This window comes from Lutjanus erythropterus, chromosome 18, assembly GCF_056507025.1.
Source record: "Lutjanus erythropterus isolate fLutEry1 chromosome 18, fLutEry1.hap2, whole genome shotgun sequence".
NCBI lineage: Eukaryota > Metazoa > Chordata > Actinopteri > Lutjaniformes > Lutjanidae > Lutjanus > Lutjanus erythropterus.
Window position 1 is genome coordinate 24,655,864 of NC_139334.1, and position 26,319 is coordinate 24,682,182.

The 26,319-nt window shown below is 39.2% G+C and overlaps 4 protein-coding genes across 5 annotated transcripts; 2 read left to right on the plus strand and 2 right to left on the minus strand.

Moving 5' to 3' along the window:
• Positions 1-835: 835 nt before the first annotated feature.
• On the minus strand, positions 836-11,898 carry rtf1 (RTF1 homolog, Paf1/RNA polymerase II complex component). Its single transcript, XM_084741793.1, has 18 exons — positions 11,711-11,898; positions 9,365-9,475; positions 9,026-9,176; positions 7,478-7,679; positions 7,136-7,253; positions 6,831-6,942; positions 6,607-6,745; positions 6,335-6,512; positions 5,638-5,720; positions 5,424-5,511; positions 5,191-5,298; positions 5,021-5,098; positions 4,811-4,932; positions 4,329-4,386; positions 3,190-3,267; positions 2,996-3,097; positions 2,511-2,625; positions 836-1,950 (listed from the first exon to the last, which is right to left on the minus strand). The coding sequence occupies exons 1-18, from the start codon at positions 11,792-11,794 to the stop codon at positions 1,844-1,846; spliced, it is 2,034 nt and encodes a 677-aa protein (XP_084597919.1). The 5' UTR covers positions 11,795-11,898; the 3' UTR covers positions 836-1,843.
• Positions 11,899-12,045: 147 nt separating this feature from the next.
• Positions 12,046-16,387, plus strand: ndufaf1 (NADH:ubiquinone oxidoreductase complex assembly factor 1). 2 transcript variants are annotated; one of them, XM_084741794.1, is made up of 5 exons: positions 12,046-12,584; positions 13,597-14,145; positions 15,274-15,459; positions 15,619-15,693; positions 15,838-16,387. In XM_084741794.1, the coding sequence occupies exons 2-5, from the start codon at positions 13,624-13,626 to the stop codon at positions 15,976-15,978; spliced, it is 924 nt and encodes a 307-aa protein (XP_084597920.1). In that variant the 5' UTR covers positions 12,046-12,584; positions 13,597-13,623; the 3' UTR covers positions 15,979-16,387. The 2 variants fall into 2 exon arrangements, with proteins under 2 accessions (XP_084597920.1, XP_084597921.1); XM_084741795.1 differs by having other exon boundaries at positions 13,600-14,145.
• Positions 16,388-17,102: 715 nt separating this feature from the next.
• nusap1 (nucleolar and spindle associated protein 1) lies at positions 17,103-21,152 on the minus strand. The gene is given in 12 exon segments (XM_084741796.1): positions 17,103-17,278; positions 17,385-17,490; positions 17,574-17,690; positions 17,781-17,944; positions 18,631-18,898; positions 18,901-18,961; positions 19,080-19,192; positions 19,337-19,429; positions 20,032-20,182; positions 20,444-20,656; positions 20,758-20,826; positions 20,987-21,152. Coding segments are annotated over 12 exon segments (1,518 nt in total). The 5' UTR covers positions 21,062-21,152; the 3' UTR covers positions 17,103-17,190.
• Positions 21,153-21,917: 765 nt separating this feature from the next.
• Positions 21,918-25,164, plus strand: oip5 (opa interacting protein 5). Its single transcript, XM_084742683.1, has 5 exons — positions 21,918-22,285; positions 22,863-22,929; positions 23,572-23,694; positions 23,979-24,060; positions 24,813-25,164. Exons 1-5 carry the CDS (start codon positions 22,114-22,116, stop codon positions 24,888-24,890), a joined length of 522 nt encoding a protein of 173 aa, XP_084598809.1. The 5' UTR covers positions 21,918-22,113; the 3' UTR covers positions 24,891-25,164.
• The last annotated feature ends 1,155 nt before the right edge of the window (positions 25,165-26,319 follow it).

The window sequence follows — 26,319 nt, forward strand, 5'->3', positions numbered from 1 at the left end:
AACTGCTTTAGTATTTACTGCATTTTTGTCACATTACAAGCAGATAGTACATATACTTTGTTATCGCATCACTAACTGTAAACAGTGGTAGAAAGAGTCCTAGACGTATTATTTACCTACTTCTGTTTTTTCTGCAAAAATACTTGACTTAAAATTTAATGTAAATAAAGAAGCCCCCTTGAAAAGGTCAAACTACATTGTCTCAGTGGAAACTTTGGAAACTTCTCAGAGCTGATACCAATAATTTCAATAATAACGGAGGGTATGAAAGTCTATTTAGTCGGAAAAGGTGGTTGATTTAATGTTCCACGGATCGAACTGATAAACAAAAAACAAACAGGCCAAAAGTTAATTTAGTTTCTTCTACTAAAGAACATAAAAATAAAGCATACTTTGGCTTTTATAGAACATTTTGCGTAAGAAGTCAAAATGCTTTGACATAACCTGTCAAATCAGATACTATTAAAGGCATTATTTACTTTCTTGAATTTCATCATCAAAATAATAGGATAAATTTCCCACTATCAGCTGATTATTTATCGTCAGGGTTCAAAATGTTCAAATTTTACCAGCCACTCATTAGATTACCATTGTTTTCTTGGCTGGTGAGTGAAGTGAATCTACCAGCTCCTTGCATATTTTACCAGCATTTGGCAGGTGGATGGTGCTAATTTTGGTCCCTGTTTATTGTGCATCCCTAGAATGAAATGAGGTCATTTCAGTCTGGTTAATTGAACTCCATGCTTCCATCTTCGAAATGTACAACAACCAGATTAGGTCAATAGTGTTGCCAGCCCCCACTTTAGATTAGAAAGGAGACGAACAGACACAGAAGTTATGAAACAGTGCCTCTTTATTTTTTCCGCACTCACTCCAAAATGCATATTTACATGGCATGCCACATCAATACAGGAACTGACTATGGACACAATCGATAACACATAGAATCTGCTCTGGGAGTTAAGGGCAGGGGAGTTATCCCATGAACAACCAACTGAGAGATAACAGAACCGAAGCAACACTTTAATAACCAGGCCAGCCATAGAAAATGGTTCCTCTTAAATTGAGTTGTTTCAAAGACTTAAAAAGTGATAAATGTCCAGTTGACGTGTACTGAACGTTTCACATTTGTCACGGAGGGCCGGCGTCACGGTTGAGTCAGAGATGGTGATCATCTACACTCGGCAAAAAAATCACGAGGCTGTTAAAATTCAGGATGGACTGCAAGGGCAGATGATCACACATTTAAGGGAGGGGGATTTACAACAATAATGCATTGTTGGTGAGGACAAGCTGGTCAGCTCCATCAGATATCCAGTCCAGTAATATCAGGATACCTCAACAATCTACGTCTTCTAAGATAGTGTCCTTGTTCAAGGTAATAATCCACAAGAGCTGTGTCCTTTGAGAAAAAAAAAAAAAAAAAAAAAAAAAAAAAAATAAGTGGACTCCAGAAGATCCAAAAGAGGGGGAAAGAAGTTAAATACATAAAAAAAACAACTCAGTTCATGAGTTTGTGTGTGTGATTATGCAAAAATAACAAAACAACAAATATCTGGACAAATTTATTCCAAGAGAGATCCTTTGAGAAAAATGTTGCCTTAGATCAATCAGTATTTCCTCTGTGTTTGGATAAACAGTCTGTTGTATCAACATTCAAACACACGTCCTCTGGGAGTCATTCATTCACTCACACACATTCTCTACACCACTCACTCACTCACTCACTCTCTCTACCACACACACTCAATCACTCTCACTACCACGCATACACACTCTCATACGCTCTCTTACACAGCCAATTTCTCATGCAATGTGGATTCTGAAAGATGGACAGGCTGCATCAGATCAGCCCCCTCCTCTTCTTGTAGTCTTCTAGGTTGAGGGACCTGCGAGGGGCGCCGTCTTTCACTGGCAGAGCGTTGGAGCTCACGGACAGAGACTTTGCCTCTGCAGAACACAAGAGCAAAAATAATACGTCTTGTTCCTAAAGTGCTGTGGGACAGTTGACCTGATAATCAAAAATACATATTTTTCCTCTTACCTGTAGTGCTATTAATGCATCTAGATAGTTTTGGTGTGAGTTGCAGAGTTTTGAAGATATTGGCTGAAGAGATATCTGTCATCTAGTTCCTTTATATTGGAGAAAAGGCACTCAAACTACGCTTCATGTAGGAAGTATTTTTCTTACTATAGTAAAGTTTACAGGAACTAGTTCCTTTCTACAAGAAAGGAGTTCCTACATTAAACTGCTCATAACAAGGTCTGTGGATTATCTTGAGTAACCGAATCATGATTTCTGGAAAGAGACATTGCTGTTGAGTTTTTCAAATGTACATCTGGTGCTTTGACACCACAAGCCAAGTGTCATCTGGTCCCATTACATGGGAGAGAAGGCAGACATCTCTACGGCTGATGTTTCTAAAACTCTGCAACTCACTCAAACCCATCTAGGTGGATAAAGAGCACTACAAGCCAGAGGAAAAACATGTATTTTGTGGTGATCTCACCTGCATTGGGAACCTGTAGGTCGATCTTGACGTCAAAATCGTGGACTTTAAACAAGTCCTCTGAGAGGTCAGTGGTTGGCTTGGGGACATCTTTGTCTTTTAGGTTTGCTTGACCCTATAATATAACAAACAGAGGAAAAAATAGATGTTATGAAAATAAAAGAATATAAAAATATATAAGAATATTGATCTTCATCGAGCCCAAAAAAGTACCACAGTAGCGACTGCAGCTTACTCTTTGGAAAAAAAAAAAAAAGATAAAATAAGTCTTCTGATGTCTCAAAAGCACACAAAAATATAAAATGTATCACAGATGGTGCAACAAGCATGAAGTTTCCTGCACGACATATTGTTTGGATCAGGATTGCAACCAGGATTTTGGCAAACAAGTGAGAGAAGTAAACACTTGAGCAGTCACTCTCCAAACATCTTCTTATTTGAAAGCAGTGGGAGTGTCTTTTAACAATTTTTAGTACTCTGCTTACCAGTTTGTTCTTTTCCGCGCTGGCAGGATCTGCTGCTGACCCAGAGCCGTACTTCTGGTTGAGGTGAGCAAGTATAGCTGCGTGGACTGACGGGTCTCTGGCCTGCGCAACCAAAATGACCAGGCTGACACGATTAGATTCAGCTGTTTATATTATTACATAGTAAATGTTACAAATAGTTATAAAGATCTTACATTGGACACCATGGTGGGTTTGCACTGTCTTCGTGTGAAAGGGTCCATTTGTTGGTTTTTGGAATTTTGTCCTTCAGCCTGCGAGAAAATTAATTTGCAAATAAAACTGGGTTATTTTAACAGTCATGGAAGGATTTATAATGATCATATCTGCAGTAAAAATCAACTGGTATAACAAATGTTTTTCTACACAAGTAACAGATGAGGGGTGGCGAGTTGAAACCGCAGTCTGGCGGTGTGCTAGAACAATGTTATTTCTCCTCACACACACACACACTGCTGAGACTGAGTGCCCTTAAGTGAACCACAGCGTGACTTCACACAGTGACACTGGAGCGCTGCCACATTGGGAAAACATCTGAAGTGAGGCAGCATATCCAGATGTTGGTGGGTAGTAAACATACAATTTACAACCAGAGACAAATGTTTTCAGAAAACACGATCAGTCTGAAAAGCTGGAACGCTGCTTTATTATACTTCAGTGTTGTCCCAATACTGCTGGCATAACATTTTAGCATTTCTATTTTATTGTTTAACTGTATTTTATATAGATTATTTTGCATGTTTATGTACTTTTTCTTTCTCTAATCTTATTTAATTTCTGTCCCGTTTATTAGTTGTAAATATGTGTGAATCTTAATACAGTGCACCATTTGAGGATGACACAACTGCAATTTTGTTTTGCTTACACAGTGGCAATAAAGTTCTTAAATCTTGAATGTAGATTTTAATTAATAATACTGTACGTTAAGCACAACAGCATCAAGGTGGGGCTACATGCACACTGTGGCTACGTGTGCATCAACTCGCTGTCAGAGTTTAGAGAATGAGAAAGCAGCGCTGGTACTCAATATGAATTGATAAATCAATATTTTATCAGTAAAAGTACAATCTTCCAGTAACATTTTCATTGTCAATTATGTGAACAGGGTGCAACACAATACAGATTTTCAAGCACATCCTTGGTCACATTTGATATTTTAAAGCAGAGTTTTCATTAAATTACAAAAGTAGCAATGTGTGCAATTATCAACAATTCTGATGATCAATTCCTACACATCATCCCAGCCTAAATATTCAAAATCATTACTGTCAAACAACATGCATGACAAGTGGTGTTTCAAGACGTGGACACTTACTACAAGAGCTTTCTCAGATTCAACGATGTTCCAGCTTCTGTTCCTCTGATTGATGTAGCTGGATGATTAAAAAAAAAGAAGAAGACAATTCTCTTAAAACACAATCATCACCAAAACAAATAGAATTATATTAACAACTATGTATTTAAAAATATGACATGAACCAATCCTCAGGTATATTTCTATCCCAGGTTCTTTGTTTTGTATTGTCTGAATGCTGTGGACCAAACAGTAAACAGAAACTGTAATTTCCTTCAGAGCAACCTGTGATGTTTTTTTCAACCAATGACAGGAAGAAATTAACCACTGCTGATAAAAAAAACATTTTAGATAAACTTTTGCAAAAATTAATACATTTTTTGACTCTGAACTGTTTTAACTCTCAAACCCCATACTTCAGCCAGGAACTCTATCACCCGTTTCATTTAAAAAAGAGGAACTGCAGAGTTTAAAAGGTATATTTCTAGCTGCTGTTTCTGTACCTGATGGCAGAGATGTTCTTGGTCCTCTGTCTGTCGAGCGCTTCTGCCCTCTCCTCAAGTTCATTCAGCTCATCCTGGATCACTTTCGCTTTTTCACCGTCTCCGCTCTCTTCTGCCATGGCCTTCAATCAAAACAAATAGACTGTGAACAAACTTCATCTTCTATTTATTATTTTTGGAGGTGGTACAGAAACTGTGACTTTCCTTTACCTTATCTTTGAGTAACTGCGTTTTCTTCATGGCATAATTCGGTGGTGCTTTTCTGAACCTGTCCTTCTCTTTGACGATCTGCAGCGAGTAAAGACAAAGAAAAGTTCTGTTCCACTGTGCAATGCATGAAGTCAGAAAAAAACAGTTAGCATCCAGAGAAACAGACTCACGTCTTCTATGTCTTTGTCATTGAACTTATAGTTCAGAGCTTCTTTGATGGACTGCTCCTTTTTGGTGATTTCGTCAAGAGTCGGGACTTGCATTCCAGCAGCCATCATCTGGAGAAGATAAATAAATCAACACACAAAAGTTGAACTCATACCATCTGTAACTGCTGCTCCTGTGTTCTTCCTACTGAAATGGATGTTACAGATGATATATTTGCTGTTGCAAACGTACTTACCGCCTCTTTCCACTTCATGAACTCACTTTCTGTAAATTCCTGATTTGACACAAACTCAAGCCTGAACACCCGCGTGTCACCACCGTGCCTGAGCAAGAGACACAATCAAAAAGTCAGATTTTTGGTAAGCAGAGACAACAGAAGAGAAAGCCTGTTAATGGACTCTTGATTACCTGCTTTATTATGTATAAAGTATCTGTAACTGTATACCTACCTTAATTGTAATCCCTTGTTTGTTCGCGTTGATCCCAGTTGGTAAACCTTTGCTGTCTCTACCACATCCACAATTTCAGCAACCTTTCAACAACAAGAGAGGACTAAGGTTAAATCAAACTTCACTAATCAGCCTTGATTTAACTATGCAATCTTTCCACAAGGGCTGTACCTGACTTCAAATCAGATCCGTCTGTTCAATATGAATATTTTTTAAAAAAAGGTCGCACTCTGTAACGATCTTTTCCTCAATGTTGTCAGACGCTTATAGTAACAATCTGAGCCTGTCTGTCGTAAAAACAAGTACAAGAAAACCAGCAAGCCTCACCGTGCCATACACACTCCACAGGTGCGCTCTGGTGAAGCGGTGCATCAATTGCTCTTTTTCTACCACTAGTTAAGTTGTGGTTTGTGGTGATTTAGAGGCTCAGTTTGTAAAGTTTACAGCCTGTTGTGCTGTTGCATTGCTCTGTGGTACACGATGCAGTTAAAAAAAACAAGAGCTGAGACTTGTTTTCCTACCGCTCCTTTCGCACTCTCATCAGTTAAGCACTGGTGCATACTGTCACTAGGATTTTTGTGTTCCAGGTAATATAAACATATTTTTGATTCCCCTTATTTTTTTACTGATCCTCCCTGCATATTTTTATAAGCTTATATCTGCCTTATAAGAATCATTACATAGAAGTGAAGCTTACCCTATAAACTGGTTTACTGCTGTTGTTCCCAATCCCTATCCTCACAAAGCAGCCAGTTACAGTCTTAGCGAAGAAGGGCATGTGGCACCAGCGCTCCAGCTTGTGTCTTGACAGACGGACCCTGTTGAGCTCATCTGGTAGTGAAACAGGCTGCGACTTCGGTGGAGTTTCTTCTTTTCTGTTAGCAGAACACCATCAAGAAGTTACTTTAACCCAAGAGAAAAAGGTGGTTTTGTGATCTCATGGAACACCAGGAGCAGACTCAGACTTACTCGTCATCATCATAAGACGATGAACGTGAACTCCGGTCACTTTTGACTGATGACTTGTCGTCGTCCTCCTCCTCTTCCTCCTCGTCGTCAGAGTAAACCTCGCTCGTCTTCAGGGGCTGGCGTTTGGCCAGAAGTTCCGCTGCTCAGCAAAGAGATTCAAGATCAGCTGTTTGAACTTAATCGTCATAACAATCACATCACAATAGAAGTAAAACCACACCAACCTGTTTTGTTTTTCTTCTTCTCACGTTCAGCTTTGAGTTCTTCCATGGCCTGGGACTTTTTGTCAAGTTTTTCGTCACGTTTGGATCGTCGCTCCTTGTTGTGTGACATGACCTGGAGAGATGTGGATATCACAGTGACACACAGGATGAAGAAAAGGTGCAATGTTGCCACTACACCACCCTGACTTTAATTACGATTCAATAAGAAAAGAGAAAGCAACAGCAATGCAATCAATACTCAGAAACAGATTCACAAATTTCTCTCATATGATATGTAATATTGTTTAAAATGGCCCTGAACTCACCACTTGTGTGTCTTGAACCTGAGATAGCTTCCTTTTTTCTTGCTCCTCCTCCTGCTTCTTTTTCTTTTCCTCTTTCTCCTTCTTCTTTGCCGTCTTCAGCTTCTTCTTAATTTCAAAACTGTTAAAGCAAACAAACACAGTGATGAATAAATAAACAGACACACTTAGCAATGTTAAAATGCCACACTTGGCTTGATGCATGAATGTTTTCACATTTTTCTTGTTGAGAAATAAGGGGGATTTAACAAAAAAAACTGCTCTGATCTTTCAAAATGTCTCTTTGTGATTACATTCCTGACTGTTTTCATTTTATGCTTTTATTGTATTTCCTTGTCCACTCACCGTCTCTTTAGCACCTCTCTCTTCTCGATTCTGTTGAACAGCTCTTGTTCTCTCTCCTTCTCTGTCATCTGCTCCAGCCGAGCTCTGTCCTCTGCGTCTCCCATCAAGTCATCGTCGTAACCGTCCCTGAACACCTCGTCCTCAGAGGAGTCTGAATCTGAGCTGGAGGATGAACTGTTGCTCTCTGAATCGGACACCTCGCCTAAAGACAAAGAAGCAATTTAATGGCAAAAAACAGCAGCCGTTCACCACACTTCAGGTCTAATCCAGAATGCTGTAACACAAACATAACACTACAGGGTCCTCATCAGTATTGGCTGCATCAAAGGGTAACTTTGGTCATTTTCAGCCTGGACCCTATTATATATTACTTTGTGTCAAACAAATCAACAATTTTTGAAATTGTGAGAACACTGCAGCCAGCTACAACATACCATAGCGTTATCCCTCCAGCCAACTGTGCACCATCAAGTGCACCCACTAAAAGTGCTTGTCTTTTCCACTGACAAACTCAAGATTGTTATTTTCAATGTACAATATGTTTTGTTTAACCAGAAATGGCTGTTTCATGGCTCTCACCAAACTAACCAGAGCATCTTTACAAAACTGTAATATTGCCTTCTTCATTGAAACTCAACAGAAACAAAATAAAAAGTCTTGTCTCATCTTTTCACTGCCCTGCTGCTTCTCTGATGTCTGATCTACTCCTCGCTCCTTTCATGATATTTTCACATCCAACGTTGTGAACCAGAGTTGGTGATTGTTAGAACAGTGGAAAGACAAACCAAGACATTTTTGGTGAGTTTTATTTTGACGATGACAGTGTTAAAATGACAGTTTTGCAAAGGGAGTCTGGTTAGTTTGGCAAGCGCAATAAAACAACAGTTTCTGGTTAAACAAAACGTGTCTTAAGAAGGTTGATCTCTGCAGAGATTCTTTTTCAGAGTCAGACACAAAAATGTGGGAAAATGGGGTCCAAATACCATTGAAAAAATACCAAATTTACTCTTAGAGCCTGGCCAAATTCTTTTCCTCTGTTTTATGCCTCTTAAGTGCAATATGATAAGGTAACAGCATAAAGTACAAACTGAAGGTGATTTAAATGTTGCTGTGACTTTCTTGCCAAACACGGGCATATGACTTTTCCAGGTTTTCCATAACTGTGTGGATCCAGTGTGTAGCAGGACAGTGTGGCATAAACAAGTAAACAAAGAACAGCTTTGATGCACCACTGTGTTCCTCTTGGGATAAAGGGGATGAGTGAGTGAGTCACCTAATCTCAACCACCTGAAATACCCATGGACACAGACACCCTGGTGATATGTGTAAACTACACTTCAGACGATGTCTCACTTCTCTGCCCTGCACTTGTGCTTATGCAAAATGCTGTTGTGTGATACTGAGCTGTATATCTGCCCGCACAACAAATTCCTCAGTTTTTATCATTCTTGGTTACAGAGGTGATTGTAGTGTCTTTAAGATAAAAAAATCACACGTATAATAAATTATGTAAGCCTGCTTGCAGAGCATAGAGAACTGAAGACATACCCTCCTCTGGTGCAGAGCTCTCTGCTGAGCTGTCTCCATCGGAGCTGCCGGACGCCGTGGCTTTATTAACCTTTTTCTTTGTAGCGTTCTTCTTCTCAGACCCTTTCCCCTGCTTAACCCGCTTTTTGCCTTTGGTGCCACCCACAGTCCACTAGACAAAAGGAGGGAAAATTAGGTGTCAGTGACAAAGAATATTGATGATGCTTTTGGTGAGAACTGGCAAACTTCAAAGTGCTTGATAATGACATACAAACGTTGAACTGTATTTTCAGTGTTTTGTTATGTCACAAACTGAAAAGTGGTGTATTTGAGAGAAAAAAAAACGAGTCACTGTCATACCTCATCATCGCTATCGGATGTCTCAGAGTCTGTAGAAGCTGCAGGTTTGCTGACTGGCTCTTCCTGCTCACCCGAATCGACCCTCTTCCTCTTTGCCAAAGACAAAAGCTCCTGAAAATGAGAACAAGGATGTGGTTCAGAAAGAACACACAATAAAATCATAATCACACAATGTGGAAGAGTGGGACAAAGCCTCCTGCAAGTGTAGTAGTGATCATACTCAGCAATAAAGTCTGTCTTGGATGTTCCAGTCCTGAGTGGACAGCTCTAATTACAGGTGTCTATAAACCCAAAGTGCATGGAGAATGCATTGGGGTCAAATTTTTCAAGCCACATTCAGCAGTGAAACGGATATGGACACGTATATGCAGCACAGGTGCCCCTAGTAATATTTAAGGACTAATTAGTCAACTTATAGTATGCATAAAGCAGGAAAAAAAACTTCCAAAACAAAGCTGATTTGCAAAGACAAGAATGTGAAAGCTTACTGACTTGCTGAGCGGGGAGAGCAAATGTGTATTTTTGTTTTGCAGTGGACAGTTTCCCACAGGTAGAATAACATGTGAGCAAGGAAGCAAAATTCAGCCACCAGTGGTCAAAATACATTCATGGCAGCAGCAAGCAGCAATTTGTCTGATGTGGATTTATGCAAAAAAATATGGTTTAAAACAGTAGTTCTTTAAGCAACAGTTGAACCCAAAAAAGTAAAAACAAAAAAAACAAACTTTACTTTTTAATGCAATCAGAAGAATCATAGATGGATAACAACACTGTTATCTAGCAGTTGGGGCTTCAAACAAAATACAAAATGAACCACTGCCAGACCAGTGATCTTGCATGTATCATGATTAGGAGCGGGAATCTCTTGGCACCTAATGTGCAATTATAAAACAATTACTGATGCATCAAAATTTTAAGCTTTTATGCCAGGGAGTGCTGGTTGGATTGTATCCATCTGGAGTTTCTCATGCTCAGCCTTCTTCATCAGAACTCAAGACGTAGCCTGATTCAAGTTTTGATCGTAAACATGACATACATGTTTACGTCCATTACAGTTCACCAAACAATTGGTTCAACCATAAGGAACGTACAGCCTGTCTAACATAATTGTTATGGGGGATGATTACGTTGAGAACTGGGCATTAAATTTCCTATTATTGACTTTTCTACATTAATTTAAGAGAATCAAGACAACTGTTCATTTTCTACCATCCCTAATCATGAAAACACAATACAGTGTTTTTAAAAAACGGTACAGCATCACAAAACATAATATCGTGATACTCAAGTGTAAAGATATTTTCCTCAACACCTCTTCAATGCTTCAGCAGTCAGGGAATTAGAATCAATACTAGGAGCAACAGAGTTGGTTCCCTACTTCAAACTCATCATTTAAGTTATCAAATGTATTCAGTACTGTTAACATTTGATCTACATAGCTACCTTCATTGTGTAAAAAAAAAAAAACAGAACTGTAGAGCGCTGAACAGCTCTTACACACAAAAAACTACTGATGATTTCAGCAACCAAGCCTCAACAAGGCTTCTTGAACTGCTCTCAGGTCACCTGTTTTCCACTACCTGTGTCTGGGCTGTCTCTGAGCATCCACTACTTCATAGTAGTGTGCTGTCAAGTAATGCACATGATGGTTAAATGGTGAGCAAAGTTTTTGAGGCAGTAGTCTTGCACAGCTCTGCAGACTGACATGGCAGACTGGAGAACTCTTCACTCAGCCTGCCAGCGCTTGTTTGACAACAACACCGAAATAGCACTTCAGCCCTGCGCCCATGACGTCATTCAGGAGATAAGGTTCTTCTAGCTAAATCAAGTGCGACTCCACTACGGCTTCAGTCTGTGAAAACATGCCCCGCTCTCCATTACTCTGAAAGCTAACAAGTAGCTAAATCACCCAGGAGTGCACGGCCACAGTCGAGCAGCTTATTCTCGAAACCTGTAAAAGGCCCGTGGCGCGGCATTTTCGTGGCAATATTAACACTACATGATAGCTAGCGTTGAGTGCATCTCTCGGAATGTAACCTTTACACATTAGCATAACTTAGCTGGCACATGCTAAGACAAGGTTTTCTATACAACCTTTAGTACATTCCGCGGTTTTGAATATCTAACAGAAACACTTGAGAAAACCTAACAATTTATTTGACTCTAGGAATGGCGTGTTTACTGGGAGAGAAACCAAGGATTGTAAATAAGATGGGCCCACTCAGCTTGTTCAAGCGAGGCCAAACACAGCGCAGTCAGTTAGCGTTAGCACACATTAGCTTCACTGAAATTGGTGTCAACTTAATAAGCGATACGTTCAAACAAAAACAGAAGATGCGCACCTACCTGATCTAAATTGTCGTCGCTAGCACTGTCTTCTGAGTCAGAGTCAATCACGACCCGACCTTTCCGTTTCTTTACATTCACCATGATTAGCAGCACAGCTAACCAGCTAGCTACCTCTGTGTCGTCTAAATGTTTGAGGCTAGCCGTTGCTGCTACCTAGCTAGCTCTGCAGTCAACCACACAAAGGCAGTACTGAGCATGCGCGCTCGGAGTACAATCATAGTTATCGTTGCGTTTTATTTCTCTGTCGGTTGAATAAAATTCCTGTTTATGCTCACACTTATATTAATATCAATGTCATTTAAATTAAGAAAAATATTGCGCCAGCATGCGAGGATATTGACAGTTAGCTGAAAGCAGAACTACATATTGATGGTGAGTGCGTCAGTCAGGACAGGAATCTTTGGTGCACTAGAGCTGCATTCACTGTCCACGGTAATTTACAGTATAAGGTTGTAAATCTGGTGTCCTATTTGTTCATTATCGTTAATAGTGGTAGTAGTACTAGATTTTCTATTGCATATACGTCAGATTTACAAACTGTGAGGAAATGACACAACTTAAATCATGTATAAATAACAGACGCTACGTAAAAGACATTTACACAGAGACATTGTTGTCTCATGTGTTTGACTGGCTACTCAATGTTACATTATTCTCTGAAGGCATCATGAACGCATTATAAGTGCTTCCGTTTGGTCTCCCGTGTGGATCCGGACAACCTTGGGTTTATAAATGAGTGTAGTTACACGACCAGTTTATGCACTGTTTCAACCCGTAATGTTCATTTAAATAGACAACTTCAGCCAGGCTAAAACAAGAACCGAGGTCGGTGAAACATCCATCCTTCCCCACACGATACAACATGGTCAGGGTAAGTAGAGACAGATTATGCTAACCGTTTATTCATTATCACATTAACTATTAAGCTAACTAGGTCTTCAGAATCATGTACATCAGGCCATTTATTGTAACGTTAGCTGTATACTTACATGTTTTCAAAAGCTACAGTTAGTCTTAAAAATGACTGTAATTCACACTGTTGTCATTATTGTTATTATCCAATAATTGTATAACTTCCGTGTGTGAAGCACAGACCAGCAAATGATTTGTACTGATTTATGTGATTTTAACAGTTTATTAAGAAGAGTCAGACCAACACTAGATTTTTGGGGCAGTTTCCGGCATTATATTGTCTGAAATTATTGATATATTTAAAATCATATCAGAGCAGTGATATCGAATAACACACATATTAAATTACAAAAAAAAAATCAAATATATAAGTGATTAAAACAATCTGTATTATTTCCTGTAAAAAAAAATAATAATAAAAAGCTCTTGTACTGGCACATATTAGTCAGTATGTACACAAATACTGATATAGTAGTTGTGATAGGCCAATATCAGGCCAATAATATTGGCCAACTAATATACCTGTCTGGTTCTATTGTTAAGTATTACAACTGGGACTGATTTACAGTGATCAGTCCTCAGATTTTGAGCAAATAGACTCTGATAATTTTTTTATTATCACTTGGGAAACTAGTTTGCTCACTAATAAGCAAAGAGAGGAGAGTCTGCCAAGCCACCAAATCAAAAATGTTTAAATAATAAATGCATTTGATCAGTTATTAAATACCCAGTCATAAGTGATGCACCTGTGATCAGGACTATAAAATAAGCAAACTAGTTCCAGCACTAGTCTGAGTAATGATGCCTTAGACCAAATAATGATGTAAAGAATGTACATGTTGATCACAACCTGTCAAGCCAGTTGAATTTGATTTATTTAAAAATTTGTTTCTTTGAAAATTCAAGAAACCTGATAATCCATTACCACCCTAAAACATAAGTGTAATGACACCACTTTCTGTGTATCCCAGCAGTGAATCGTACACATCACCAGTAAAATGTCTCTACCAAAGATCACACGTCTCCCCTCAGCGAGGCTGCTGAGCTCCATCTACCACCATCAGCACCAGCAGCTGCTCCACCCCTCCATCACTCCTCTCACTGTGCCCAGAAGAGCTGTGATTCAGGGCGAATACAGAAGACCTGGCAAGCCCAAAGAAGACAAGTTTCCATGGCAGAAGATCAACTTTGACCTCTCAAAAGGTCTGGAGGGGATAAAGAAGCATTTCACTCTGCTGAAAAAGGAGTTTTCTGACCGCTGGGTCGGTCCCGAAGGCAAACCGATCCTTGAACACATGTTGGAGCAGAATCGAGTGTTGTGGGAGTTCAGAGGTCCGGAGAGCCTGGAACAGTGGACGGTGTCCTCAGACCGTGAGATCGGAGGACAAAGTGAAGTTTACTTGAAGCTTGGCAGAAACAGTAACACCTGTTTTCTGTATGGGACTCTGAATTCTACTCCTCCGAGGGACGGAGAAACACGCTACAGTGGCTACTGCACGTTGCGCTCACAGCAACCACTGGTAAGTGACCTAATGTTTTTTCTTCCAAAAGTTTGTGGAATCATACATTCACTTTTAATGAGGCTGTAATAAGTAACAGTTATTTTTATTAATCTGGAGGTAGTCTGACTTGTATTGTGTTCAGATCTTAAGTAGGTGTAAATGTGATCTGTACATCAATCTGGCTAATTTATGCAGAAACAGATCGCATTTTAATACCAGGTGAAAACTGGGAGTGATTTTCTTAAAAAGTTGCAGCTCTAGTCCAGGGTTATTGAGGACGCTGAGGTCATGTCTTTAGTATTTTCTCCAGAAATTTTGGGATTTTAGCTACCTGCGAGACATTTTTACAAGCCGATTTCAGAATTTGATATATTTGAGACTGAATACTTTTAGCTTAATAAATAAATAAATAGACTGCACTTGTTCCCCACCAGAACTTTATTCTTGGCCATTGAGGAGATGTCTTTGAAAACAGGTTTTGGAAAATGAAATTGACGCAATAAATTCCTCAGTGTCTGCTATATTGACCAAGAAAACTGAGTTATCCTGCTTGCAGAACTGTGCCAGCTGTACCTATATCTTCCAGGATGCATTGCGGTGAGCTTCTGATGCTCACACCCATGTGTCACCACCCTTGGCTGTGGGTATTACTTAGTTGGCCAAAACATGTCATAAAATATTAATCTAGTGCACCCTGACCCCTGATTTTCCTTAACACCAACAACATCTGTGGAAATCTGCATGAAAAGTGCTTAACCTTCCCATTAAAAACTAATAAGCAGCTACTAAATTAAACGGCTCATACAATTATCTCTGAAATACTCCAGACAATTAAACAGGTAACCTTTCTGTTGCACTCTCCTCTCTCTGCAGCCACTTTGGTAGGTAGCCAAAAATCGGGAACATGCGCACCAATAACAGCTATTAGTATTCACTCCAAATACACAACACACCAGCTGAATTTACAGACTGGTTTCTCTTTGTCCTCTGTGGTTTATTGGTTTAAGTTTGTTTTGGAAGGAGAACCTGCCCACACCCAAAGTCTGGAAATTATTAACTGTTCTTAAATTCATGTTGGTTGCAGTTGGAGGATCACTGCAGCTGCACTTAAAAGTTAAACACCCAACAACTTTTTGTCTCTCACAGGCTTCATTTGATAGAAAAAAGCACCATGATTGGTCCAGTTTCAACACCCTGCATCTGCGTGTGCGTGGCGATGGTCGTCCGTGGATGATCAGCATTGCAACAGAAAAATACTTCTCTCACCAGAAAGATGACATATACTGTTATTTCCTGTACACCAGGGGAGGACCCTACTGGCAAGATGTCAAGGTGAGGAAAAGTAATTAAAACAAATGGATGAAACATCACAGAATTTGGAGAGAATTGCACTTTTACTTTTAGGAATACCTGCTTAATATTTAATGTTTTTTCTTTAGTCTAATGAAATTTAAGCAATGGTTCTAATACTCAAGTGATACTCATTCACAGATACCTTTCTCCAAGTTCTTCCTTACACATCGTGGGAGGATACAAGACGATCAACATCCTCTCTGGCTGGACAAGGTAAAGCAAAAAAAAAAAAGTCACACTGACGTGAGTTACACTGTTCTTCATCATCATTCCCTAAAGATGTTGTTTTCTAATACATTTTGTTCCTTTTTTGTGCCCAGTTTAGTTTATAATTACTCCATCTTTTTGTATTTACAGGTGAACACCATTGGATTTACTTTGGGAGATAAAGCTGATGGTCCATTCCAGCTGGAGATTGATTTCATTGGTGCCTGCAAAGATTATGCACATACTGAGGAGTTTGCATATGAGGTGTATAAGAAGAATCCTGAAGTTTGACGTGCAGTTTGCAGATGGACCGTTATTGAATAATAGCTGCATTAAACTGAGACTACAAGCCTCTTGCAGGGGAGTCAATTCCACACCATCCATTAGCTTCTTTTAAGATACTGTACCTCTGGATTCTAATACTCTTACTGTGATATTTCACCAAATGTGACCTGTTTCTTACATGCAGAACTTGACTAAAAGCCCTGAAGAAGCATGTGGTCAGTTTGGTCAATTCAGGACTTGTTTGAGACAGAACACAACTGTAGCTGAAGACATCTGACCTTTTAATCGCAGGACATTATCTGAGACTGTTCCACTGCGCTTTCACAGCAAAATGGAATTGAGAATTCTGTTTAAAGACCTGTTGTTGACATGTCAACCAACCAGATCACAATCACAAATAAAAAAATATTTTTCATGTGAAATTTGCATTTTTCCTCTGCCCAGTAGTGCTCTTCATCCATCTAGATTGTCTTGGTGTGACTCTTGGAGATATCAGCTGTAGAGATGTAATATATGAAATAGTAATATAATGGAACTGGCTGGCACTTGGATTTGTGGTACCCAAAATTCACCTGGATCCACATGTACACAAATCATCCACCTGCCACCAACCCAAATGTATTATCTCCAATTTGGAGACCTACAACCCTACTGCTAAAGACCTTGTGAGCAGTTTCATGTAGAAGTTAATTTTTTTTCTACCATAGAAGTATCTGTGACCGATATCTCCAAAACAATATGACAATAGTGGTGGACAAACAGCACTACAGATAAGAGATGTAATGTCTTTTTTAATTTTGGGGTGAACTGAAGTGTTTTTAAAAACTTCAGTTTAATTTTAAAAAGGAGAATGCAGACAAGGACATCTTTTGCATTAATGTCTTTTTATCAGTCTCTCCCCAAAAAGTAAAAACATAGCAAGAATATCAACTTTAAGAACAAAAGTACCACTATAAAAATGGAGCAAAACAGCATGTCAATTCTCTACACATGAATATACATAAATGCATCATTCAGAGCTACAGTGTGTTCAATCTAATGCATGAGTCAAATCTAAAAACACAGCATGGTAGGTTGGACAGAAGCAGAAAAAGTGAGCTTGTCTACTTTCCCAGAATGGATTAAAAGAGACAGAAATGAATGTGTCAGCTGCAGACGACAAAATATGTACACGGGAACAACAGGCTGTACAAACATCTACTGACAAGCGCAATATTTTTACATCATGACAAGGCCTCTTCTTGCCCCGAGCATATTCTCCTTCTTCTGCTTCCTGTCTCCCATGTGTTTTGCTCTCCTGTCCTCCCTAAAATAAGGCACAGGGACATCCATAAGAGACTGATGTTGTGAGAGTAAATTGTTACAGAAGACGAATCATGATCAGCCAGTGTGTGCTTTAATTTCAGACATACCTTGTCTGGACTTGGTGCTGTTTGTAGTTTTTCTGATGTGAGTTTGAGATCAGTGACTTGTCTCCTGCTGGGTTTTCTTTGACCTCTCCAAATGGCTTCAGTTTACCTATAAAAAAATAAACCATCAGGGATTTGTCTGTCTACTGATGACATTTCAATGAAGCAGAAAAATTAAAAGTGGTTTTGTACCTGTATGAGGCTTGTATGAGAGGGGACGAGACAGACTCGCCTTCAGATCAAACTGTGGCTTCTTTTGTGTTCCTGGGGTTGTTGAAGTACTTGTGTTGCCGGTGAAAACAAATGGTGCTTTGGAATTCAGGAGAAAACAAGAAATCACTCACTATGTACATATCAATAGGAAAAATCATCATTCCAAACATCAAAAGGTAAAGGTACCTGGAGTTTTTGTGGCAGAGAAAGTCGAAGTCTTGACAATGTTGGTCTTTCCTCCATCAGCTGTCTGTTTTTGTGGGGTGCTTGAGGTCACACATGGTGACATACGTGCTGGTGTCTTCACCATGGACCTCTTATACTCATTGTCATGAGTGGCTTCTGAGAACCTGCATACAAACACACTCATGTTAAAGCTTCACATTGAATATTACATACACAGCAATCTATCTGCAGAATCTGTATGCCAGGGACAAGATTTTGGTATTGGAAGTGTTCTGATTTCCATTTGTACTACCAAAAATCACATTTGAGTAGTTGCATGCAGGTAAACGGTCCATGTGGGAAGCAAAAAAGGTGGTACTCTTTGGCCAACACACAATCTCAGAACCCCTCAGCTATTGTCTCGACCACAATGTAGGCTTTATTTCCTGTTCTTACAAAATTAAACTACATTCATATGCAGATATCCATTTATTAAGATTAATGTCCAACTCTCATCTCACATCTTAAGATGCCAATCAGACTGTATACAATATCTGGCACTAACAACTAACACCTGTAACAAGTATTGGTTTACACTTCTTTAACCTGTTGGTTTAAATGAGATTGCATAGATGGAACACCAGATTTAGTTAAAAATCAAACATTTTTCCCGGAGTATATTCTGATTCAATCATATTTCTACCCTTGAAAACATATTCTCCAAACTTTGAAAACTCTGTACAAACCCTGCTGAGGTACAAAACTTTGGCAGCCATGGCTTGTTACTGGCTAAACCTCCTGGAAGAGTAAACAGTGTTTGGGTATTGAAATTAATTACCAGCAAATGCCTGAGGAAGAAAGAGTGACTCACCGAACGTTGATCCTGCGAGTGGAAAGGACAGACGGTCTGAACGGAGCGTCTCCATTCCCAGCTGGTTTACTTGGAGGAGCTTTACTGGCCGAGAGCAAAGTGTGTCTGCGTTTTTCCTCAGCTGCTCTCTTATTCATTGGGGCGGGGCTGAACATGGAAGCACGATTTGCTTTCTGTAGAATATATACACACAGGTCATCACCTTACTGCACTCTGGGAGTAGTTTTAATACACTGCAGCTGTAGTGTTTGTACAATCACAGCAGATTTATGCTACATACCACTTGAGTTTTGCCATCAACTTGCTGCAGTTTAGTTTTGTCTGAAGGTTTCTAAAAAAAATAAAATGGAATATAAATACAAACAAAAGAACAACAAGTTCACATACAGATATAACATTCAAATCTTTCTGAAAAAGTTAGTCAAGATTGTTTAGAAGCTTTTCAGTACCTTCAGTTCTTTAGCTGAATTTTTATAAGTCTCCATCTGCTTGGTCTTCCGCTGGAAGTAAGAGTCAATCGACTCCATCTTATTAAAATGTGCCTCGTGGAGTTTCTTGAAGTCTACAAAAGGGACATGATTTACAAAAATTATTTCGAGTTTGTAGGGTAAAGCCACTTCCATACTGTCATGTGGTCCTTAAATGTTTATTTCAAAGGGAAGCTGAGCGAGAGCATCAAAAAATACAAAAGAACAAAATAACTTACTGGGAGTGACAGGCTTCAACAGCGGCTTGCTCTTCGTCTGGCCTCCTTGGTAACGAGGGATTTTACCGGGTTTGGTCAATTTTGATGCTTTTCCTGGACACAAAAATGGACGAAACACAAAAGGATAAATATATGATCATAATTTCGTGTTTAAAGTATATTTGGGATTATTCAAAGTGGGGCTGTGTTATGAGGCACTTATCAATAGTCACTGTATTACCAACAGTAGATGCAAGTCAACACGCATCCAGTTTACAGAAGCTGAGAGGAGTACCAGCATAGAAGCTAAGCAATGCACTGCTGTGGAGAGGATCAGCAACAAACCATATTTTAGCCACTTAAAAAAACAAAAAAAAACATTATTAGATAGAGGGTACGCTATATTTTCACCTCTTTACTTTGCTGTCAGACAGCCTTTGTTGCTGACCCTGTCCACAGCATTACAATGCTCAGCTTCTGTACTTGTAAGAGGGGGCGTGTCCACTGGCATCTACTGTAGGAATTACACTGACTATGGATAAATACCTCATATGACCCCATTTCGAATAATCCTATCTACTTTCTTTTTAAAGTTCAGAATATCATAAGAAAGACAACAGCAACACACTAGGCTCCAGAAGAAAGAGGCTATACTAAGTAGAATAAATTTACAAGTTGTAAGTTTGTACACTGTTTCGTCAAACCACACCACTAACCTGTATTGCCATGCACAGGTGCTTCATCCTTAATGTCAGTCTGCTGCTGCTCACTGGTTGTAGACTCAGTATCCTTGGTAGAGTACAGTTTTCTCTTCTTGGCACCCCGAGTACCACAGGGTTCACTAGACACAGCCACTTCAGTGTCACCCTGAAAGGAACAACAACCAGTTTAAGTCTTTAATATTCATGCATCAAAGGAACTGACACTTCAATTCAGTATCATGTGCATAGAAATCCTAGTGCCAGCTTTGCATATTTCTTCATTTGTATCAACTGTGAATGGGGGATACACATGCACAAAAACATGAACTATTTCATATAAGGGGCGTTTATTAAATGCCATTATTTAGCTAGTTGTAGTTCTGTTAGTGCCGTGTATTTGTGTTGGGTATGTTATAATGTGTAATACCTCTGCAGCACTTGGGGGTAACTTGGCCTCACACTCAGTCACTGCTGCAGTATCAGAGATCTTTCTCTTGGTACCGTTTCCTTTACCTCGACGTGTGTTCACAAACACAGTGGGGCTGGAAATTTCGTCCATGCAACATGCGTCTTTATTTTCCTGAGCACTGTCCTGTGCCACATTATTGTCTTCTTGGACAGTGACATCATTCTCTTGTCCCTGGGAAACACCACAACAATACTAATCAGATATGAACAAAATAAAAAAGACATGGTGAAAAATGATCTTGAAATTAAACAGCATCACTGAGCAGGACTTACCGTTACCTCCTCATCCTTTTTCTTTTGTTGTTCATAATGCTGTTTGATCGCTTTCAGGAGTTTATCGGCCTGTTTTCGAACAAAACTTGCTGGTTAGTTGAGTATATTTCGCACAGTTACACACAAATACAAACATTAGCTTACAGTAACCGTTAGCATCATACAGATGGGCGTACCACATCAAACTGCCGTTCAGTTTAAGTTCATTTAAAAAGTGTGATTCAGTTACCTTCATGTTAGCTTTAAGCCCGAGCTCCTTGGCGAGGCTTCGCAACTCTGCATATTTCATGGAGTCCAAATCCATGTTGGTGTGATAGTTTATTCCGTTTTGTGAGAAGAAATCAGCACACAAACACACGTTTTGTTCCTCCTGCGCTGTGAGCTGTGTGTCGGCGCCTGACGGTTAAAACCACCGCGATTCAAAACACAGCAGCACGACCCGTTTGATTGGTTCCTGACCGTGTGCGGTGTGCCACGCAGCCAATGAGAGCGGGGATGCCTTTTTCGCCTTTGGCCCGGTCTTGTACAGATAGGGAATCCCAGACCCGCGGAAGATCTCGCGAGAGTGATTATTTTAACCCAATCAATGACATTTCGTTAATCCTAACCAAGTAATTTTTGTCACTAGTCATTGCATATTACTAAAACTAAATGGCATCATTATATTAGGATATGTGATTACTATGTACAATGCACATAATGATGAAAAGCCAATACAAATATCACGAGAGTTTTCCAAATCTAGGGTTCCCATCTTGACACGATACGTCTACCTCATGTCAATGTCAAGATAAAGTATGAGCCGTTCATCCTGTGTCGATTAACGTCTTCGCTTGAATTTCGACGCTCAGAATGAGTAAAACAAAATTATTTTAACATAATTTATTTTAGAATTTACTGGTTTAATTAGTTTAAACGTTTATACATTGTTCGTGGGCAGTATATATCAGCATTTCCTACATCACTCCAGGTGGTGGCAGTGTTGCGCCGAGCAAATTGACGTCACAGCGATCGTGTCGAAATAGCAGCACTTGAAATGCGAAACTATCGCGAGATTGTTTATCTATTGTGCATGTTGTACAGTCTTAATATCTTTCATAATATGGTAACTCCGTGGTCAATACCTGGGTGAGTTTAGAGACAGAAAACAGTTGGTTAGGGTTAGGGAAAGAGTATGGTTTGGGTTAAAATGATCACTCTCGCGAGATCTCTCGCGGGCCTGGGGTTCCTTTCTAGACACGACCCGTCCTGCTCCGCGCGCCGAGGTACAGTAGAAGAAGAGACATCCTACTTTGTTTTCAAATTCACACGCGGGACAATTAACTAGCAGTCTAGGCTCCGCTAAACATCACTAACATGGAATTTGACGGGAGCATTTTAATCCAGTGTCCCGTTGATGAAAAGCAGGTCACGGAGACAAAACAAAAACAACAGATGACTCTCCACTGTCAGCAATGCAACACTGTTCTGGGGGACACTTTCGGCGTCTGTGGGGAGATTAAAAGTATGGACTCTATCATGTGTCACAGTAAGTTCACTTCATCTCTTGCCCGTCAGAAAATAATAAAAGAGAGCAAACAGCAAGAAATCAGTTCATGTTGGTACACCTGTAGTACTGCTTTTGCAGTATAGTGAGTGAACTGGTGTAAACCGATGTAACAGTATTTTGACAAAAAATCTTATCTCGGGTCCACTTCTAGATGGTCTTTCTCTGTGGATGGTTTGCTTAGTTGTCATGGAGATAACTCAATTGACATCACATCACCCAGCTGTCTACATTAAGCTGAATTTGCCCATCCATTCAAAAAAATCTATAAGATGTAATAGGAAGCTCCAGAAAAACGTAGTAAGTGGACCTTGAGTTTTTGGGGGAGTTTTTGGCCAAAATACTGCAATTTTGTTTTACTGATTTGTTTTCATGAGCTGTGGTGTTGTTTGACAATCATTATATCTTGCTATTTTACATCAAATCTATTGCATTTTGCTAATTTGTTTTGTGAAATGTCATTTTATATTTTCCTTTGCTAATTTGTACATTTGTACATGTTTCATTTGCTAATTTCCTTTGCTAATTTGTACATACCCTGCTGCTTGTCTCTCTTCAGAAGTAACCAATGATGTGGTTGTCAGTGATGCAGTGGAGTCAAAACATAAAGGAGAAATGGTTAACTGGTAAGTGAAAAAAAACAATGTTGTGAGTTTGGAGAGCTGCAAATATACTTTAGTTATTCAGCTGGATACAATTTTCTGCTCTTGCAGAGGTCATTTCTCATGCAGCTGACACAAAGTTTCACTAGACCTTTTTCATGGCAGCCATCTTGACATGGAATAGTAGAGTAAACACAGGTGTTATCAGTGATACTAATTAAGGTCCTGGCTCACTGGAAAGGCTCTGCTAGATTAAATGGAACAGGACCTTAATTAGTATTATTGATAACAACTGTATAGGGCTGCAACTATCCCTCGAGTAATTTGACAAGTAAAACGTTTAAATTTGGACAACTAAACAAAAGTAATTTAATGGAAAAACATTGCAGATTATGTGATATTTCTTATGCATTTACTTGATTAATTACACCACAATGTAATATCAGATTTAGGTTTAAAATAATAATAATCATGATAATTATGATTTAAATTCTGTATGGGGAACACAAACTTTTTTTTTTCAATATGCCCCTGAGCAAGGCACACAGACTGTGGTTGTATGCATAAGTATCATCCACCACCATCGTCTACAGGAATGCGTTCTTCTCAGTCAGCTCTTTTCTGTCAGTGTCTTATTTTGTTTCCACTGTTATTGTTTCCTTTCAGCATCTACAGTTCTCTTAAGTGTCGCGGCTGCCGCTCTGCTGTGGGGAAAGTTATTCACTCAGCCCCGGCGCGTTTGGCCATGGTCCGCTCCATCTTTCTCCTCCACAAAGCAAACATCAGCTGGTAAGCTCTGCTGCTTCTGTGAGCACACAGAGCATATTGACTTCTTGTGTACAGGTTTACTGCTATCTGGAGAGGCTAAACTAAACAAGTGCCTTACAAGTGTTGTCCACTTTGTGAAAAGCTTTTTTAAAATCCCAGGTTAGAGATAAAACAGCTGATTTCTCTCTCTCTCTTTTTTTTAGACTTTACTTTTGTTCATTCTGCAGACACTGTTAGTGAAAGAAGATTTTTGGCTACATTACTTGATCCTTAAAAATCGCCTTTTTCGTATTTTTTCTCTGCAGTTACATTCTCAACAGCAGCTCAATGGTGGAAGCATCCGCCCTCACGTTTGATCTGAAGACCTTCAGAGAAAGCATTAATGAGGTGAGACAAGTAAGGGATAACGTACAGTGAGCAGATCGTTATTGTAAAATAAATCCCGACAGGATGATGCAGGACCCCGACACACATTTCACAATGATGACCTGCTCAGTGTACATGATCCCGCTTAACAAAAAATATTCAGCACACATTTATGTGACACATAATATTAATTTAAAATGATTTCATGGCTTTATTTCACAATAGTGACCTGCTCACTGCACATTACCCTCCTGGTTACCCAAAAATCAATAACTTGATAAAAAACATTAATTTAAAATGATTAGAATTAATACCTGCATGTGCTGCAGGTCATTTCATTCTTATACTCACATAATAGTCCCATAATCTGAGTACTATCAGTACTGTAGTGACATGTGCTAAGCCCTTACTTGTTCTATTGCAGTGTAATTTATTTGGCATGATTTTGTACCACAAATTAAATAAATGTAGATGATGAGTCATTTTAATAAACTCATTTAGTTAAGTTAAAGTTTAGCCTGAGTAACGTCTGAGGCAGTAATTCATCAGCCTCAGCTGCACTGCAGAAGCTTTTTTGTTGAGTGGAGAAACAGCATTCCTGCAAATCCAGTTCTCTTTGAATTTGTTCTTCTGGATGTTTTCTTACCTGTGAAAAAGTTCAGGTGTGATTACGTGCTAATGTGAAAGGAAAATTCAGGCAGAGACAATTAATGTTTCAGTTAAAACAATAATTCCTTCTATTGAAAAACCAAATCTGTCTTTTTCCCCTGCAGGCGAGGCAGCAGTTTGAATCCCAGTTGAATTACATGTTAACCGTGAAGAGCAGACTGGCTGACAGGAGTGGAATTTGACAAGTAATTGGCACAAGCAAATCTCAACTTTACCCGGTCCTGGGATTAGTGAGCATGTGCTCTCAAGTCTGCTCTCCAATCCCTCCGGTAGACTGGTTTGTGTTGTTTACTAATACTTTCTTTTCTGTTTCTATTTTCAACTTTTTTTGACGTAAGCATTGTCTCAGTCTTTTTTCATACATTTTGATCAGAGTCACACTTGTCTCAGGACTTTGAGGATCGCTCAACTTAATCTACCAACAAAAGATGAAAAACAAACTTTTTGTTGTTGTTTTTTTCCTCTGCATTTGTTGTTTGTCCTTTGTGTATATATCACTGTTCAAAATCAATAAACAGATTTTTAAAAAAGAAAGGCTCAAAATGTTCATTTGTCCAGCACTTTACCTCTAAACCACTAACTTAATGCTAGCTTAACATGGTAATGTTATATTTTGTCTTTTGTAAAACACTTTGATACAACTCCTCGAGAAAGGTGATTTATGACATGCTTAAGCTTTTTATCCATATGCACACTAGTGTGTCACCCACTCCAAGTTTGGTTTCCTGGCAACAGTACAGAATTACTGATTAACTGCACAATTAACCCAAATAGTGAAAGCAATAACTACTGGAAGTTTGTGTAAAATGAGCGATTTGGGTGAATGTTGCATTAGAGATGAGTTTTCCAGATATTTTTAGAAACTTTTCATACATTAATTTTTTAACAGTCATTTAAAAGGCTTCTGTTTTGACAAATTTCCCTGACAGTTGCCCATTGTTATCTAAGCTCTTTGGTTTAATGCAGGGCGAAGCTGTTTAACAGAAGGCTGTGTGAATATAGCTTCAATTCTTCACCAAGTCCTGGTGACCCATTCTGAGACCTTTTATATTCTAAATGATAATCTAAGCTTTAAAAACTATTTCATTTACTTTACTTAACAGAAATTAACGAGTTATAGGTTTTCTTACATCCCATTAATCAAGAAGGCCTTGTGACCCTGCTTGAGTCCATGAACCAGTAGATTAATCAAACACTATGCAATGTGTTAATTAGTGAGCTTTAGAGATGTTGACAGGCAGGATAGCTGTCTGGCCCTGCTCCCAGTCTTAATGCTAAGCTAGGCTAATTGCCTCCTGGCTCCATGATTTTCTCTTGGAAAGAAAACAGTGGTCCTATGAGCTCAAAACACAGCATGTTCCTGTAGAACCAGTCAGACTAAACTTTATATTTGTGCTCCACAAGTGCTAAATAACATAATGTAGTCCATATTTCCCAATCTTTGCAATTTTCCTCACACTTTGTCCTCCTGGGCTGCAATTCTCCCTTATTTCTCCCAATTTATGACAAATTTGCACCTTTTTTCTTTTTCATTGTCACAACCTGTACAGCTTGTATGAGACCCACATCTCTAAAAGTCTCACAAATCAAGTTTCCTACAGAAAGTTTTAA

Excerpts from the sequence above, each read along its gene's own strand:
- rtf1 (XM_084741793.1), bottom strand. The coding sequence starts at position 11,794 with ATGGTGAATGTAAAGAAACGGAAAGGTCGGGTCGTGATTGACTCTGAC. Across the intron at positions 3,098-3,189 it reads AACCCACCATGGTGTCCAAT|GCCAGAGACCCGTCAGTCCA; the intron begins GTAAGATCTTTA and ends TTGGTTGCGCAG. Across the intron at positions 2,626-2,995 it reads GCGCGGAAAAGAACAAACTG|GGTCAAGCAAACCTAAAAGA; the intron begins GTAAGCAGAGTA and ends GTTATATTATAG.
- ndufaf1 (XM_084741794.1), top strand. The coding sequence starts at position 13,624 with ATGTCTCTACCAAAGATCACACGTCTCCCCTCAGCGAGGCTGCTGAGC. Across the intron at positions 15,460-15,618 it reads CCTACTGGCAAGATGTCAAG|ATACCTTTCTCCAAGTTCTT; the intron begins GTGAGGAAAAGT and ends ACTCATTCACAG. Across the intron at positions 15,694-15,837 it reads ATCCTCTCTGGCTGGACAAG|GTGAACACCATTGGATTTAC; the intron begins GTAAAGCAAAAA and ends TTGTATTTACAG.
- oip5 (XM_084742683.1), top strand. The coding sequence starts at position 22,114 with ATGGAATTTGACGGGAGCATTTTAATCCAGTGTCCCGTTGATGAAAAG. Across the intron at positions 23,695-23,978 it reads CACAAAGCAAACATCAGCTG|TTACATTCTCAACAGCAGCT; the intron begins GTAAGCTCTGCT and ends TTTTCTCTGCAG. Across the intron at positions 24,061-24,812 it reads TCAGAGAAAGCATTAATGAG|GCGAGGCAGCAGTTTGAATC; the intron begins GTGAGACAAGTA and ends TTTCCCCTGCAG.